This window comes from Teleopsis dalmanni, chromosome 2 (assembly GCF_002237135.1).
Source record: "Teleopsis dalmanni isolate 2A chromosome 2, ASM223713v2, whole genome shotgun sequence".
Taxonomy (NCBI): Eukaryota; Metazoa; Arthropoda; class Insecta; order Diptera; family Diopsidae; genus Teleopsis; species Teleopsis dalmanni.
The window spans coordinates 129512612-129532543 of record NC_051847.1 but is presented as its reverse complement, the minus strand read 5'-3'; the positions used below and the strand labels follow the sequence as shown (position 1 = coordinate 129532543).

The 19932-nt window shown below is 32.3% G+C and overlaps 1 protein-coding gene across 1 annotated transcript; it reads left to right on the top strand.

Moving 5' to 3' along the window:
- Positions 1-5278: 5278 nt before the first annotated feature.
- LOC119679062 lies at positions 5279-14821 on the top strand. The gene is made up of 5 exons (XM_038091210.1): positions 5279-5478; positions 9327-12937; positions 13007-13796; positions 13922-14094; positions 14277-14821. The coding sequence occupies exons 2-5, from the start codon at positions 9359-9361 to the stop codon at positions 14706-14708; spliced, it is 4974 nt and encodes a 1657-aa protein (XP_037947138.1). The 5' UTR covers positions 5279-5478; positions 9327-9358; the 3' UTR covers positions 14709-14821.
- Positions 14822-19932: the final 5111 nt, after the last annotated feature.

The window sequence follows — 19932 nt, the reverse complement described above, 5'->3', positions numbered from 1 at the left end:
CCCAGGTATAAAAGTAAATAAGTTACATTCACCAGTACAACGAAGGATGTATGAAAGTTTTATTGCTAATTAAATTAAAATAAACACAAATTAAAATAAATAAATTTTCCTACTTTTAGCCTCACTCAATTTTTTTTTAAATTATATCATAATTTGCACCAGCTGCTATTTTCGATTCAGTTTCTAGACTTCCCAATAGAGATAATCTCTCTTGGATCATCATACTTCTCAAGTAGGTCTTAATCAATTTCAAGTTTGAGAAGCTTCTTTCCGCACACGCTGTACTGACTGGATCTGTGAACATGCTTCTGGTTACTATATAAACATTCGGATATACTTCTGATATGATTAATGCCAAATATGAAACTATATTGTACAATACATTCATTAAGTACTTTGAATTCACAGTAGGTAACTTTTTGCGTGGCGCCGCCACTGTTCAGAAAAATTACGGTTCCGTAACATGGAGTTAAGATGTAATCCTGTCGTTCACATTATTTGATGTGATCATCAAATAAGAAAATTTTGTTATCATAAATATGTATTTAAATATAAATTGTGACTTTATTTAAAGCTAAGCTTCTAAATACAATAAAAAGAAAATATGCTTACGTTTTAATAATTTTGTTTTTTGTTTTGATCTCACAATCAACTTTCCAAGTTGGAGGAGCTGTGAAAAGATTTGAAAATCCGCAAACATATGATTAGAATAAATTTCATATATACCTGTACAGTGGCAACATATGTTTCTGTGTTCTTGATTACCAGATAACACTATTGAATGTAGTAAAAATAGAGCATTCTCAATATATACAATTACCAACCGATCTTCAATACGTTTTTCAGTTGGATTTAATATGAAACTCTAGATGTACACATATTGACCATATCGTCTTTGACCTAGATGCTGCTATAAGATTAGAAAAATAAATCAGCCATAGAAACTTAGCACAGAAATTTAAGTGGAAGCTCAGTCAGAGAACCATCGATCTTTCTCAATTTGTACGCATACTTATTATGAGCTATCTAGAAAGTTAATAACTCGTTTACAGGCATGAGATAAAAACCACAGCTATGCTAAACAGTTTAATAGCTGTTTGACTGCTCTTCCCGTTCGTATCCATAACGAGAGAGAGGGGATAACGAATTCTTTTACTTGAAATGTAGAAGTTAAGTTGCCAAAATTATAAAATACAACATATCAATAATTTCATGGTGAGGAGTTGAGGAGTCACACTTCCAATGTTCCCCAAATATGGCAGACTTTTTTATATCTTTTAAAATTTAAATCAAACTTTCGTTCAAAACATGAAGAAGCATCGTAGACAATTATTAGTGACTATAATGTTTTAACAGGGATGAAAAAGTTTACACGTAGGTATTCAAAAATACAGCATAAATGGATAGCTTTCAATGCAATTCATTTTTCAAGGGTTGACGCGCCTCTCTTTTGTCTTGATCCGCCAACCATTTGTCATGTGTTATTATGGCAGATATCTCATTTTGCATTATGTTGCATAAATCTATATGCAATCTTTTGAATAAACAACAATTTGTCTTATTTGAATTTGCAACATATTATAACTCCATACCATTGTTAACGATACAGTTAGCCTACAGATCTTCGATTTTAATTCAACTGTTTCATTTTCTATAAAAGCAAGCCACTTGCAGTAACTAAATCCTATTTTAACTTTTTTATTGATCCCAGATACAAAATTTAATCTTCTGTTAACTTAATTCTCTGCTGAGCACGTTTTCATTGAGGTTGGTGCTAATTATGCAGCTGTCTAGACAAACTTTTTATTTTGACACGAACTTGAGTATTTTCATAAAATTAGAGAAATGTGATGACATGCAGCAAACAATGTGTGCCACAATAAAAAATTTGAAACAAAAATATAAGCAAAAGTTTTTTTTGTATAATTTCGAAGCAAATTTTGGGAAAAAATAAAAAAAGTCAAAATACGAGTTCAAATGTAAATCTAATAAAAACGCTCTACTGAAGTAAATTATGTGACATTAGAAAATTGTAGCTAATTATGTGGTCAGTAGTCTTGACGGAGGGTGCATAAGCTAAGGTGCCATATACATAACTTGCCATATGTTCAATATATAAAACTATTATAGAAATATTTACTGACTTTATTTAAATATCGCTTTGAAAGTGTCATATGTTTATGCTGCCTCTAAGATGCAGCTCTAAACATTCAACAAGCTGTTTTATTAAAAAACTTTCAAGAAAGCTTAAAATAAATTTCAATATTTTGAAAACTTTAAAGGCAACATAATTTATTCGCCCCTTCCTGACCATGAACTTTAGTGTTTAACAAATTGCCTCACAGATTCCAGAACATCTCACTTGCGTTTTAAACTTTACACAAAGTTTTGCTCTCCGCCGCGGCGGTTGGCAGGCAGTAAATCGTGTCTTAATCAATTCAAATTAGAGAAACACAATTTATATTGGCTACGAAGAAAGAAAAATAAAAGAATAAAAGTAAGAGAATATAGAATTGAAAAGAATATGAAAGTGCAGGAATCTTTTAATTAATTTGTGATTTTAGTTTCTTCTTTATTCTGTCAACTTCCACATCAAGGATATTAGAATAGAAAACACACAAGTTACCTTGACACGGAGCCCCAGCACGGATCTTTCTTTATTTTTTGTTTTTTTCACTAACATAGTAGTAATATAGATGTTGTTAAAAAGTGAAGTGGTTTTTATAAGAATTTGTTATGAAAGGACTCTGTGACAAAGTCCTTCTAGGCTAAATACTTTACTTTACCAGACTTCCAGAAAATACGAATAGAGTTAACATAAATAATACACAGAATGATGATAACTAAGAATAAATTAAATAGCTTAAATATATGCATATATTTCTCGTCTGCAAATAATGCTACACTATCCCATTAATAGAAGATCCCTTCTGTGTCAAAAGCACAATGTTATTTCGAAATACTAATGCTTCAAGTGTTGTAATACGTGTGCTACTTACTGTTGCAGAAGAGCTATAGGTCGCAGTTGGGGTTATCAACCTCAAATCGTGCTCTGGTTTCGATTACAGACGTTATTGAACAAATCCTTCTTTACGAGGCCGCCTTCTGGTAGCAAGCAAGTAGAAAGATGAACTATATAAAATCTATTGACAAAATAAGAATGATAGCTGCTTTGCAATTCACTGAAGCTCTACGCTTCACCCCCGCAAGGTCTCCCAGCCCGCCAACTCATCTCTGTTTCTGTTAAAACAGCAAACTTAAATAGTGACTCTTTAACTCTGGTCCAAAATTGACATAGGGCACCTGACCATACTGAAGCAGGATCTGCGAGTCCTTGTCTCAATCGACTACGTAGAGCCAAGCTGCCATTGAATGACTGGTTGGTACTACATCCACATCAATTATTATTTGAGAATGTCGAGCTTTCCTGAATTGTTTAACTAAGCGTGTCAAGGTTCAACTCATGTGGGTTCCTGGGCATAGGAACATCTCTTGCCCAAGCAAGTGTTCTCACCCCAGACATTCACTTCTTAGATACTGTCTTTTCGCTTGCAACAGTTAAACTGGCAAATAAACAAAAATATTTGAGCATATCCCAGCACAACTGGGCAAACGAATCCTACTGACAGACCTCTAGGTTGATCTGGTCTAATTTGGACAAATAACACACTATTATAATATAGTCTAAAAGCTAATTTAACTAAGGCGAAACCTGTGTAGGACTACTGTATCAGTAGGCATGCTATGAGACTAGATTTACACATCGTAGCATTTTTCGGCGATTAGTAGTGTACTGACATTTAGTTTATGCATGAAGAGACGTCTATCTCGTGTTACTAAAATAGTTCATTATTTGTGCTTAAATGGGCCTTCTTGTACACAAAGCCACCACTCCAATCTAACCTAATCTAACGTGAAGTGATACTTGAAGTAACCTCAGAATAATGAATACAATGTATGGTGCCGCGTAAATTAAAAATTTACCGAAATCTATTAAATCTAAATTTGAACACATTAGGATAAATATAATAAAGCTGAATACGTTAACTTCTTGGCAAGAAATATTGCAATTACATCTAGTTTGTCTTGTCAAAAAAATGCAGACCATCCAGAACTTAGAATTCAGCAACTAGAAAAAGAAGCATTATCATTTTCGTAGTTAATTAATAACTTCTTTTCCTTTAAACTTATCTACCCTTCATCACAATGTAGCTGAGTTTAGTAATTACACAATCACATTATGTTATTCAAAATAATATCCAAATTATTTTTCAGAAGATAATTTTCGAATTACCGCACAGTATCAGGTATGAAGATCAAAAACATCGTTGCTTATATTCAATACTCCATATACATTACATATATATTTATGTTATTGAATCTCAGAATGGTTTCAAAATCCTCGGAGAGGTATGCAGATCTGAGGACAATTATTGCTTAGTCTGATGAAGTGATAAACAATAATCCAGTCAAGGCGTAAAATGGGATTTTGATGATGCGTCGCAGTTAATAGAGAGTAAAAGTGCTCAAGTGCACTGACTCAAATAGCTTCAACATAATAATAGTATTTAGGATTAGGGACACAGCAACTCCGTTGACATCACTTTCACAATGAATTGTATATTTTATAATCTAAGGTGGCGTAAACTTTAAATTTCAAATGAAAAAAAAATTGGTTTGGATTTTAAATTTTTATGATAAAATAAAATTTTCAAAACAATAGTAACCAGAATAATTGAGGATTTAGTTTGAAGTTGATACTGGATTGAAATGTGAGTATTATTAATGTTGTAATGTCAAAACTTACTGAATAAAATTCAGCTGTCAATTGTAAACATGGTTCTTGCTTAAACGGTGTAACCGATTAAAATCTCTGAGGGAACTTTGTTTTTGCAGAAGGATAATATAATGCAAAGAGTAGTTTTCAATGTAAGTAAAAATATAATAAAAGTAAGAGAAAAACTTTATGTGAATTTTGACAAGGCTTTCAGTGCCTCGTTCCGCTCATTGCAACAAAGCAATGTTGCTTACTAACAACTATCAAAATATGCGCCTTTTAGAAGCAACCATGTATATATTTTTGTGGATCCACTTGAGATATATCATGACCAAAAATAAACGTAAAACCGTTGTGACCATTCATAATATGACTGTCTGCATAACGAAAGAAGTTACTTACATATATATTTTTTATTATCAAAGGTAGCGTTAATTTTAATTTCAAATTTAAAATTTTTTTTTTGTTATATTTTTTTCTTTTCAAAATGACTTTTATGATTCAAAATTCAGCATATTACTACAGCTAAAATTAATAGTCTAAGTTAAATTCGCCGGTGTTATATACGTTTTGTTCCTACATTTTAATCTTACGGTAATAAAAGTACATTTTCAAATTGAAAAATAGTCATTAATTGTTATAGTATTAAGAATTAAATTAATAGACATTGCAGTGTAACATTACAAACCCTATAAAAGCAGGTAATTATTACAATCATTAGTCATTATTTCTTATAAAGATAACTAACAAACTGTTTTAGTTGTCGTGCACCAAAATATGTAACATAAATTTTACATAATAATTACAAAATATTTAAGAAATGCTTATTATATATAACAATCAAATTTTTTAAAAAAAACACAATTTTGCACATTCATTTTTAATTTCACCTAACTAATAAATCATAAATAAATATAAAATACTTAAATTTATATTAAAATAGAATACTGGATAATATAAAGATTTCCTTTGTTCACATATGCTATAAATAAAACAAAATTGGTGATTGTGAGGATGTCAAAAATAATTTTTAGACATTTTTTATAAAATGTCAAAACTGTAAAAACTACCAAACTGTAAAAAGTTAAAGAATTTTAAATGCAACCCTGCTACCAGTTGCTACCGAACTGTAAAAATATTGAGAATCTTAAATGCAACTCTGCGGTTGATGCTGTTTCATAAATGAATTTTTCATACCAATAAACAAAATTAATGTTAATACCTCTTCAGATTGTGGACTTTTAGCAATGAAATGAAATCACACTTTAAACATAGAATCATTAAAACAATAAAACTATTGATAGTTATAAAACGCGGTCTTAAGGTGAATAATCTTTTGCCTTAAATAACTCAAATTATTTTACTAAATCGTACAGTGGAGAAAATACTCAAGGCTTTCTTATACAGAAATTTGTTTCATGAATGGTGACGGTAATTTTATATTATTTTTGGTCATGATCAAAAGATATATCATATCAGAGTTGCCAATTTCGTGCTCTGAGTACTTTTATTGATCCTTTATTCACAAGGTTATTATGTCATTATACTTAGATATCCATAAAGAGATACATACATATATTTACAATAGAACAATATCTAACATGTATTACTGTGTAACACTGCTTTGGTCAACGTGATCAGGCAGTAAAAGCCTGCTTACCGTAATTGAATATTTAAAGAAAATTTCTCTATTTTTATCTTATTTTAAGATTTACATTGAAAACGAAAACAAATTCACAATAGTAGTGATAATGTCCCTCTGCTCCACATTCTCCTTAACGACATTAATTAAACACCGCATTTAATGGTGTATACCATAGTTCTAGCTACAGTATTATTTTTTCTATTAGCTATTTACTTTTACCGTAACTCTGTAGGTTCAATTACCGATGTTTGCTTATTTACTAATGGATTCAATTCATTTTAATTTCGAAATATCAATCTTTCTATTACCAGTTATCTATCCATCTCATCGATCATATAAATTAAACAGTTGTTCACCAATCCCACAAATTCAATGGTAATATTAAAAATTTATACAAATAATCGTATAATCGTAGTGCTTTTATCTGATTAATTTAATCATAATCATAACGGCAGATTTTGTTCACATCCAGCACAAAATATTCTTAATGTGACAAAGAAATCTTCTACAGTTAAATCACTGACTGCTAACAAGTGAAATACTTTAGTTGCCATGCGAATAAATTTAACGTCATTTGCCTGACTTTTGTCCTCCTTGATTTTTGCATCTGTTCTGGACCCATATAATCAGCTCTTGTATGCATAAATGGATTTGATATATAGTAGTTGTATGAAACCAATGCAGTTTGCACTATTGTTGCCTTCATTTAGCGTTATTATATGCGCTCTCTCTGCTATCGATATTCTCAGGTTTGAACTATTTAATAATTTTGGATGCTTTGTTGATAAAAGGCATTGATATAATGATATTTCCCCCAAAATATCAATGAGGAATAAATAAGACCGCTATTTCCGAAGCAAAATATAATACTTTTCGCCGCTTTACTATACAATTTTTTGTCTTATGTCTTTTGACTTGTCAACAAATCTTTTTAAATATACCACTATTTTCTTCTACAATATTTTCTATTAAACTCTTAATATATTATATCTACGAAATGTGGCACTTTACTTGAATTTCCTTCATATCATGTATGTATTCCTTTGCTTTATTTTATAGCCAGTCTAGTCCATCCCACCTTTAATTGCATTTCACTAATTTATCAGATTTATTTTTTCTCGAGACACCATATTTGCCGGATTTTTTCTTGACACATAATTCCAATCAAGAGCTGAATCTACTATCCTTTATTGGATTCTTTTCCACGAGACTTTATAAGAATGAATTGCCCTTATATCTATGCATCCTTCTATATTTTATCTGCATCGTGAATTGACTGCTGTATTTTAGGTAATCTGCACATAACTTGCTTTGATTCACTATTGATCGTCTTTCAAAGATGGTCTTAGCCATTGGCATTGCAAAGAACCTTTTGGACTCTTATATAAAATGCCCCAATTTTTTGAAACATGCATAATGTTTCTTCTAACTACGAAAAAAGCTTTCATTTCTCATATTCTTATAACTTGTGTGTGATTCTATTCCTTTCATCAACTATTCTATTTAGCATCGATGACCTAAAAATTTTTGCGCCATCAGCCTTCATGAATTCATACACCATTCATACTAAAAATCTATTGTACGATTATTGGACCTTTGTCAAAAATATTCATAACGGAGTACTTTATAAGTAAACATTTCAATGTTGAAACATTCATTTATTGTATCTAATAGTTTTCTGAATCTTACTTTTTCTCTTTGGCTTGTTATTCCTAATGACTTTCTATAATTTTTGATTTTCATTTAATTCACTTAATTCCATTGTTTCATTACAAATACATTGAACTGCAGCTCGTTCAACACTTCTGGTAGATCTCTGATTAGTCTCATTAACCTTTTTTTCAACTTCAATTTCTTTTTCGCCCTATTCATTAGTTAGATCTAATGTCACTTCTGTTACTTCTTCCCTGTCCTCATTTCTTATATTTTGTTATAATACCGTAAAATGAAATCTATTTTTTTTTGTATGAAATTGATCGCCCATTATTCGTCATGAACAAGAACAGTTGTGATCACTTGGTGTCTGATGTGGTCTATAACATGGGTGCATAAGAACTTCCCAACCAAGTTAACAGAGCTTTTGACGAGTTATCAATGCCGATATTGATATGTGTGAGCTGGCGTTGTTTTAATGGAAAACAATTTTTTTACTGCAGTTGCGACACACGACCGGCCCTCAATTTCGGCTGTGCTGACTAGTTGAGGTCGGACTTATAGTGGCTGTGGTTACTACCCAAATTTACTCGGGAAGATTGTTCAGTTTTGGTTCACATTCGGCGTGGAGCAGAGGTTTATAGCGAGGCCCGCATCGTACCAAAATAGAAGTTATGTCTAACACGCATTTAATCATTTGGTACCAGCGTAAATACTACGGATTCCATTGGGGCGTTGATTGACGCCTAGGCATGGAATAATACGTTAAGAGATTTAGTCACTCTACAGTATCATGGCTTAGTGTATTGTATACCAAGCTAAAACGACAACCATTTTTGACGGAGTTTAAAAAATAAGTCTTAACGCTACTACCGCAGCATAAGCTATTTCGGTTTTCTCCAATGCTTAAAACTTATAAAAAACTTATAATGAAAGTTTCATTTTAAGTACTGTTTAAAAAAACATCAACAAAACGTAAGCAAATACGAATAGTCTTCTTATTAATATTTGTTGGTGTTAACCCCTCTAAGTATTAGACTTTTTTAGAAGTTACTAAAGGGAACCGGTTACACAATTATGATCTAATAAAATTAACTTTTATATTTTCTTTTGTAAAATTTCCGTTTATTTACCTGTTATTATTTGAATATTTTTGGTCTCAGTTAACAATAACTTCTTTTAAATTAATACAAAAATTGACATGCTATAGATTTTCTTATAAATTCAATAAATTTATTTTTATCTTACTAGTAACTTTAATTGTATAGTAAATATATACCAATATGGAGCGTAAATATTTAATTAATGCTGAGACTTCAATGACCGGTTCGCAGAGCAAGTCTATGAGTGACAAAGGAAAAACGAAATTTAGGAAATACAAACAAAAGGAAACTTCTGATAGCAGTGTTTCTGTACAACTCTTAAAACTACCTAAAGAGTTCGAAAAAAAGCCCACAGTCCACGTGCCGCTATTACATGAAAAGACAGCGGCAAATAAACGCATTTGGAAATCCAGTACAAGCAGTACCCAGCGCAAAACAGGTTCTGAGGCAACAAACTTGCATTATAAGGGCTGGGGTATCACATCCCAACGTGAATATGGTACTTGCACTAAAAATGTAGCAACACAGTCAGCACTGGAGAAACTTAAAGATGAAGTACCAGAATCAAAATTCAGTACATCACTTGAACTTAATGATTCTTTCCATGAACACTCGGAAAAACCAGAACAGTTTCGCGGACTAGAGTGGGCGAAACCACCAAAAGAAAGTTACGTGGCAGGTGCACCAAGAACTGTTATCGGCAAATGTCCTAAAAATATCGAGAAAATGGGTAAATTATCTTTAGCTAAGCAAAAGTTTTTCTTAACACAAGATCCTCGAAAAAACCTTTGCTTGGCTAATCCTGATGTTTTATCTTTGAAATCTTACACAAAGGAAAAAGAGGTTAACTATTTAACTGATATGGTTAAAAAAGCAAAGTTAACGATTGAACCTGAAGAAAGTAAATTAGCTGAAACTAAAGTATGCAAAGTTATGGATTTGGTTAATCCATTAAACCTAGACTTTCAAGGAGTAAATTATAGAGAAACTTTTGAAGGTGATGAACAGGATATACAGTATCAACGAACCTTTTTAAAAATTTCTCGCCATATGGAACAAAAACGTGTTGCCAAGGAAACTGTGATTAAAGTTGAAAACGAAATAATGGAGAGCTGCCTATCCATTCCTCCTTTCTATGATGTCAAAAACAGGGAACCTTCTCCTGAACCGGAAATTGTTCCAGAACCAAAAAAATATTTAAAATTACTCCGTACAGAAGCTAAAGAACTAAATAAGGAGCGTATTGATGAAGAAGACGCACGCCGATGGGAACGAAATGAAAAATTGTACAAAGATCGTATGAAACGTATGGAAAATGAGCGGATTGCTAGCATTGAAAATGAAAAACAAGCTTTACGCGATAAGGCTAGAATGATTTCGAAACGAAACTTAGCAAATACTACAGCGGCAATAAAGAAAGACTTTGAATATAGTCTAAATATCAAACAGCCTGTAAAGATAATCCCACCTGACCACATACCACAGAAATACCCGCACACTTTGGTCCAGGCAAGAAAACTAAATAAGAAGTTCAAAGTTCTTGCTCGCGAAAAGCGCAATGAAGCACAAATGAGAAAGGATTTCTATTCACAAAAATTTGGTGTTGTGAAAAATTATCCTGAAGCAGACTTAGAAATCAGTAGTTTAACTGGTGATAGTATTGACATAGATACCGTTATAACAGAAGACTCGTCACATGATGAAGATGCTATTACAGTTGGTAGAGAAATAGATGTGTTTAAAGTTAGAGGCTTTCATTATAAAATGGGAGAAAATGTACGTGGCAAAACACACCAAATAGATAAGTTGAAAGGTGCTCATACTGTTAAGGGATGTATAACACGTGAACAATGGCTTCAAGAAATAACTACAAAACCGCAATCTGTTAAAGTTGATGTGAAAAAACTGCGTACAGAACCGACAAATCCCGATGATCCAAAGCAGGAGCTTTTCTCTTCATTCTTTGCATATAAACCACCTAAAGCAAAGCATAGTCCCATAAAGAGATACCGCGAAAAAAAACTGGGAGACCAGTATGAACGTACGCTATACAAACAACTAAAAATTATTAAACCACACCTTAAACGCAGAAAGAAGACATTTAACTTGATCGGATTCCTATATGGTAAGAATGCAAAAATTAAAAATGTGAAACAGGAAGAAATTAAAGAGGAAATTCAAACCACTATACAATACATGCAAGAGAAAGCACTTAAAAAGAAACAAGACGAACAAGAGGCAAAGAAAAGAATTATCAGTTTGTTAGGAACATCAACTCATATCAAGGAGTCAGAACCAGTACCACCTTTTTGTGAAAGAACCGATTCATCTTCGTCAGATTGGGTACCAGAAACAGAAGATGAAGCTGAGGAACTAAAGGAAAGACCTACTGCTTCTCATTCCTTTATAAACAGAGTTCAAATGCCTGCACCAAAGCACCGACAAACAACCACCCGCCGACATCCACGTAAACCACGTGAATATGTTAAGGAAGATGTTCCACCGGAACTCTTTACATTAAGAGTCAAAGAGACTGGTATTCCTCACATGAGAAAAATTGGAAATGATAAAATGAAATATCAAAATGTCAGGCTAAAAAACACTCAGTACGCAAAACTAGCACACGCCCGTCATCATCACGATCATTGGGAACCCACTCATACAAAACGCGTTATTGTTCACCACCAACATGATGTGACTGAAATTGAAGATCCAGTAAGCCACGATGAAAAAAATGATATTAGTGAAGAGGATGGACGTAACGCTGAAACGGAATGTAAAATAGAGCACGATTGGGATGCAACACGTCCTTTCATAGATACAGAGGCAATGCTTGCAGAGCACAGAAGGTTGAAAAAACTGGAAGCAGAAGCAAGATTACTAGAATTAGGTCGAAAACCACAAGAGGATGAAGTTTACCATACACGTACTGCACGAGAACTGAAAAGTGATAGATATGGTGGTAGGAGAAAATATATCGAATTTCTGAATGAACTCGCTGGGGAATTAAAAAAACAAAAAACTGTTGAAACGAAAATAGATCCACGAGAAGAAGAAAAGAGAAAGGCAATATATGCAGAATTGGAGGAGGATTTAAAGAGTGTCGACACATGCCTTTCCTCATTAGAAAGTTCAGAATGTACAAATTTTACTGATGATAGTGGTACTTTTATAATAATACATGGAGACACTAAAGTACCCTTAGACTATATCCGCAAAGCAAACGTGCCATTTGATGAGAAGAAACAATCTCTATTCCATTTTAAACCAATAAACCGTGAAGTCGAAGAAGCCAATCCATTCAGAGTTGTGCCGTTTTCTGGACAAAAGCACTCCCAACTTGAAATGGTTGTTCCAAAGGAAAATTTTCACACATTTAATACACGCCTGAGAAATAGTATACGATTGCGTTTAGAGGTGCCAAACATTAATATACGCGAGACGTTAGTTGGCTTCGGAAATAAACAATATCTGCCGCTTGTAGCAACAGATATTGATGAAAACTTTGTAAAAGATCTGAAAAAAAGTTCAGTGTTTACACATTTTCGATTTAAAAGCCTAGGTTCAATTATAAAAGATGGTCTGCGACTCAAAATACAATCCATGGTTATTAATGAGTTTATAGTGAGATGGGATGTAATAAATCGCTTAAATGATAAATTCTTTGACAAAATGAAGAAAATCACAGCACTATATGAAAGACTTTTTGAAAAGTGGGAACAACAACAGTATGAGAGAACCACTTCTATTGTTTATCAGGTAAGTGTTAGCAAACTCAATATAAATACTTTTTTGAAAATTTAATTGGTGATAATCACATCCGCAAAGGTACAAAGCTATTATGAACAAACCGACATCGTTAAGCGTGAATTACGTTGGTTGGAACGGCAATTGCAGATGATTAATTTGGATATTGCATTTATCGAGGGTCATTGGATACGTCTTATTGTATTGCAAAATTTCTTCTATTTAATAGCAGAGAAAGAATGGCGTGATGAGTTCGATTGGATACATCGCGTAAGCAATAGTGGAGAGGAGGTTGAACTGGAGAGGTATGATATATCGATACAAAATCGCAACTTCGTTAATATTCGAAAACGAGACCGAGATGATGCATGGGCCATTAAAGATTTCTATGAAAATGTATACTTACAACAAAACCATCCAATTATATTACCATACAAAGACTCTCAGGGCTTAATCAAAGGTATAGCAAGTCTGAAAAAGATGACTTTCATTGCTCTATTGGAACTGCACTTAAACTTGGCTTTACACTACGATATTAAGTCGCAACTAATTAATTTACGTGATTGGTGCAATACAGATTTACGTGAAAAAATTGAACGAGTAGCACACAAATGCGCTCGAAAGTATTTCATGATCAGTCGGGCAGAAGATTTGAGACAACGTGCCACAAAGTTCGTTAATGAGACCATGGCAGTTTCGTACTGCGAAGAAGTCTATGTGACAGATGGAGCTTATGTCGAACAAGTTTGGGAATATATAGTTCCACTAAGCATCAGAGGTGCTAGTAAAAAGAAAGGAGGTGGCAAGAAAAGAGCACTTGCACCAGTTCAGATGGTTGCAATGATGTCAGATGTTATTATTGATCTAATAGGTATTAAAATAATTGATATAATCACTACGTATTATAACTGTATTACTAATAAATTAAGATAGCAATTAAGAATTTTTTAAATTTATTTATAAAATAGAAATAATAATCAATTTTCTTGTGTGTAGGAAAATTTGAAGCATATCCATCAAACATAATTCGAGCTTGCGAAAACTATTTTAGACAAAAATTACACAAATTGAAAAAGATCTCATATAATGCTCAACAGATTGAGTATCGTGTGGAAGCTGAACTAAAAGTATTGCGCAAGAATATGGAGCCATTGGATCCAAAACATAGGGTACGACTTTGGTAGTAAAACTAATATCATTAGCTCTTTTAAAAATAGTTACTAGTCTTGTTAAATATTTACTATCCTATTTAACTGCAATATCGATACTCGTTTATGCACCTTATGTCACAATTAATTTTTGTCACATACAGTTAAATTAGTATTAATTATCACTTAAATTTTTATTGCAGCCTTGTTGTGCAACTGCAGAGAAGAAAAAGGAGTATATTCTTGCGATACCGAAGAAAGAGCGTCCACCAAAAATTATAGAAAAGAAAGTTATACCCGATAAAGTAAGGTTCATGTTTCACGCTTTTCATGATGATACTGAAGATATTGAAAATGTTCCCAATGCTGGAATGAGTGTCATCACAAACCTCGATAAACAAGTTGCTGTTGAGTTTTACTTCGATTATTTTCTTTCGCTTAATGGTTATACGCCAAATTATAACTTCAAAACTCAAGTTGAATTACGTGATGGTCCTGAGATCAATCGTATAAATGTCGAAGAAGTACTACCCGAAATTGTAGACAGATTGGGTAAATGGGAAGAAACAAAGCAGAAAATTATGGAGGAAAGTATATTAAGAAATCGCCATATGTACGAGAATGTACAATTTTAACACAAATTTAAATTTAGCCCTTGTACTGGTTACATATATTTGATACATTGGCATATAAACATATATTTAAATACATTTTTAATTGTTTAATAAATACATACATATATTTGTAATATTTTCTGCAGTTATCAAATTCAATAATAAAAAAAATGTTATAAGCAATTACTATAAGTTCATCTATATATATACTATAAGTCCATCTACGCTCTACTGGAAGAAGACGACTGCATTAAGTAAGTAAGTATAAGTTCATCAGCTATGAAATCACTTGACCATTTTGTACTGGTATTTTTGAAGGATTTTTTAAAACTTTCTACTCTTATTGAAATTATCAGGCATATATCAATACATATATGAAAACTAATTCCTTACTCTACGAAACAAAAGAGAAGAAGATTTATTTTTTATATAACCCAGAGTGTGCTTTGTTAAATAAACCTTGAGTATTCCGTCATGAAATGAAAGAAAAAAGGATGACATGATTATTTTGGTGCCCCAAAAAGCTTGGTGTATTTAATACTCTGAAAAATGGTATGAAAAGTCTAATAAAAAGTTGGGAAATATTTTGTATATATATGTTTAATAATATTTGCACTGCCAAAATACGATTTTTCTAATACTAGTGATACTGTTTACATATTCAAAATTAATTATTCAGAGTATTTAGAAGTATTTATAGTGAAACTCTAGCTTACAAAAAGAGTCTGGAGAAAAAATGTTGACACAAGACACCACGAACTATTAACTCGATAAACCCAGAACGTTCTAAAAGTTTTTGATCTATTTAACATAGAAGTGCCAACGTTTTAAGTGTATTCTTTTATAGGTTAAGTTAGGATAAAAAATATTTGCCCAGAATGGATTTGCTCTAAATAAGAAATGACTCAGAAATAGTGACGTTCAAAATATGGAATAAATCTTACAAAATAAAGATATATTCTTCAAAATTATTTTACTTACTTTTTCTTTCTGCTTTGTCACTGTTACGGCCAGATTACCATATCATGCCGTCAAAGCCATTCCCTCAGTATATTGTCCATTAACAATATCTGAACAACAGAGGTGGCTAACCACTGAAAACTAGGACCGAGTATAAAATACTTACCCCTACAAATTTCTGTGGTTTATCCTTCCCACATATAATATAAATATAATATTAATAAATTAAATAAATAATTAAAAAAATCAATAAGTTTATAAATAAATAAATGAATTAGAATAATTAGAATAAATAAAATAAAATAATTCAAAATAAATTGAAATAAATATAGATACGAATTTTGTTTTTGTCCGTTCAAATTTATTATTATTATTTCCTTGCGAATTGCAAATATATATTTGAAAATTGCGTCACTAAACTGCCCACTGACGCGTTTCGTCTAGGAACTAACGGAGGTCATCAGAGTGGAGGAGTTAAAACCGCATCTCAGTTGATTGGTCAACTACTATAGATAGATGGAGTAAAGTAAAATGATCAAATATGATAGTAATAATAATAACATAGACGAGAATTATAATAACAATAATAATGATAATATAAAATAGTAATATAAAAACTAACTTTATTCGTAGCAAATGGCTGCAAAGAAAAGGGCAGATCGGTATAGCTGCCACACAAAATCAAAATTTAATATTCCAGATATGAGTTATAAAAATTTTTGGTGTTATTATTGTTATTACATTCATATTCGAAAAATTATATTAATTTTACAGCAACCATATTTGAGATCCATGACCATTTAAAAATTACTCTAAAATGAGACTTTTTCAAACCCCATGAATCCATACCTCCTTGGAAAAAAAATTTTATTTTAAGTATAGTTCATATTTTTCCGAAATGTAGGTCCTTTTATATTTCATGACAAAAGGTCATAGAAAAAAATGTCATCGGCAGCGATGAGATTGAAAGAATTTCTATAAGCTGATTTCAAGAATGATTACTAATACTACCTCACCACGATTTGTTTTCTAGTTTGCAGCTACTCTAGCTCCTTTTCAACCTCACTTTGTATGATTCTTGGTATAAATGGTAGAGACGACGTCAACTTATGAAAATAAGAAGAAATAAAATAATTGCACTGATCTTTTACTCGACGATGGTTTCAATAGTCAATTATGAATTGGGATTTCATTCAACTTAAAAACAAATACTGTTGATATTATTTGAATGAACAGTTCTTTTTTGAATTAGTTATACATCTTATCAAAGAAATCAAAAATTTTTGTTTCCATTAAGAATTATCTATAAATAGTCTCCTAAAATCTCCTAAATTATTATTGTTATATATAATTTACACAAATCGGCAAAACTTCTCTTCTGTGCTCACTTCGATTGGCGCAGCATTATTACAGGAATTATGTTATTACCCAACATTAGGGCATTAGACAATGTAATCATTGTTCCATGTTTTAATTAAAAATTCTGACTGCAGTTGATCTGAGAGCAAAGATGCAGTGTGAATGCATAGTTAAGAGATATATGCATAAGCGTAAGAAACTTTCAGTATGTGGTATGAACAACATAAAAGCCTATATACTTGTATAAGGTGTAGGAGAAATAAATTCATTATTTTCCCAATAGATGGTTTTAGTTATCTGTATTCATCTGCATTGTATAAGTTAACCAAAAACACCTCATGGACCGAATTTCCATTTGCGAATTGCTGATAAATCGCAACAAAATGAACCCACTTCTGAAGCGGTTGGTGACTGGTGATGAAAAATGGATCAATTTCGACAATGTCAAACAAAAACAGTTATGGTCGAATAGCGGTGAGTAGACTGAAAAGGTGGCGAAGCAATGCTTGACGACCGGGAAAGTTTTGATGTGTGTTTAGAAGGATTGGTGAGGAATTATCCACTATAAGTTGTTCTAAACAAAGCAATCGCTCAAAAACGGCCAATATTAGCAAAGGAATTATATTCCATCAGAACAACGCCAGGTCACATACATTGATATCGACATCAAAGGCTCGTTGAAAGCTTCGGGAGCTTGGTTGGGAAGTTATTATGCATCCACTTTGTAATTTAAACCTCGTACCAAAAGATTACCGTTTACTCTTGTCCACGGCGAACGAGTTTTGTAGTAAAAAAATATGCTTCAACAATCGACTGTCTCAATTTTTTACCAATACAGACGAGGATTTTTATAAAAGAGGCATAATGAATTTACTTTTAAAATATCAACAACTTAGGCAACAACTTATCGAACAAAACGGCGCATATTTGCCCCAAATCGGATCATTCTAACTACTGTAAGTAAGTCTTCAATTACAGCAAAAATAGTGGATTTCTTTTTACTACACCTGTTATCTATGCGCTAATTAATTCAATAAATCTCATGTGCATTCGATGCAAGCTCACATATTTTTCATTAAACCTTTTCCTTAAACTAGTTCTTTACAATTTATACTTAAGGCTATACCTTCTGATCAAAAAAGAACGAGAGGCCTATTTTGGAATTCCCGCGCTGATCCAATCCAATCGGTTATTTTTATTTTCACGCTGGCAACACTATTATACACATTCTGCCAAAGTTTAACGCATATCGTACGATTAGTTTTTGTTTGGCGTCTATACAAAAAGTCGAAAAAATATTTGCCAAACAAAAACTAAGCGTACGATATGTGTTAAACTTTGGCAGAATGTGTATAATAGTGTTGCCAGCGCGATTCAATAAGTACAGGAATTTAAAAAATTAAAATTCTAGTTCTTTTTTGTTCAGAAAGCAATAAGGTAGTTTAAATTGTGTGTGAGACTTGAACCCACTAAATCCACCTCTTAGGAATGAATGGAGAAGATTTCCACAGCACTGAGGAAACTTCATTACAGTAATCAGGGGAGAGAGATGAGAGTAGATAGACTTAATTCCCAGTGAACTAATCAGTTTAAAATGTGTATTAGGTGAGTTATATATATGTCAACACCTATTATTAATTTTTTTTGAATCACAACAGGACTAATTCCGCACCACTCATAAAAAGCAACACTGCTATAGGAAACAATGTTGGCAACTATAAATATAATTACTATCCTTTTCGTCTTAGTAATCCTATAAATAGAAATCAATAGAGAGCATCTTCAATGCTGATTGTCACCGATTGCTATATTTCGAATTTTGTCTAAGTGCCTATTACATAGCAATTTATAATCTATTATTTTCTCGTTCATGCATTTATTACACAAGAACAGGGAAGCAAATCAGTTCTGGAGATAAAGATATTATAGTATAAGGATACTTCTGACTTGGTTCAATTATGCAGGCTGATATTAAGTCACGAATGTGTTGCTTACCATATTAACCTGAAAAAAAACTAATAGTAAAAAGTATAGGTAGGCCTTGGGTTTTTTATAAATTCTTTACCCAGCTTACACATAAAAAAATTTTTACACATTGTTTGTATTTTGTTGATTTATAATTTTTTTTTCTGTTTTTTCTTTTTCTGTTTTTTCTTTTACTTAAACTGTTTTTTTTTTCAACACAAAATGAAAAGAAAATCATTCAAGGATAGAGCCACGTCTATTCCTGAACGCCACCATGCCAATGGCAAATCTTCGAAACAGGAATATATTAAACACGACCGCTTGTTGTCATCAGAAAGTACAGTTTCCTTTCAATCTATAGAACTGCCCAAAGAGTTCGAGAAGAAGCCAACAATAAGTGTTCGAAACATATGCGACCATGAATTACAAGAAAAGAAGAGACCTCATCTCAGTTCCAGTTCTGAAGTGTGCGAAGGAAGTTTAGGATCTACAAACTCACATTATAAAAATTGGGGTGTTTCACCTTTAAAGAAATTGCAAACTTGTGGTAAAAACGTTGGTACGCAATCAAAACCAGTAGTCGAAAAAAGAACTGATACTGATTCCATCTATAATACATCTACTGCTATGCGTGACTCAAAGCATGAAGTCTCGTTGAAATCCTTAAGGTTAAAAGGGCCGGAATGGATGAGACCGCCAAAGGAAAGTTATGTTGCAGATGTTGCAAGAGCAGTAATTGGCAAATGTCCTCCTAATTATGAACAGTTGGGTAAGTTATCCTTAACAAGACAAAAGTTTTTTCTTACACAAAATCCACGTAAAACGCATTGTTTAACTAATCCTGAAATGATGGAATCCAAGTCTTTTTCACAAGAAAAAGAAATTAATCTTCTCACAAAGCTCATAAAAGAAGCGGAATTGATGGAAAAGCCTAAAAAAAAATTGCTTAAGGATGTTATAT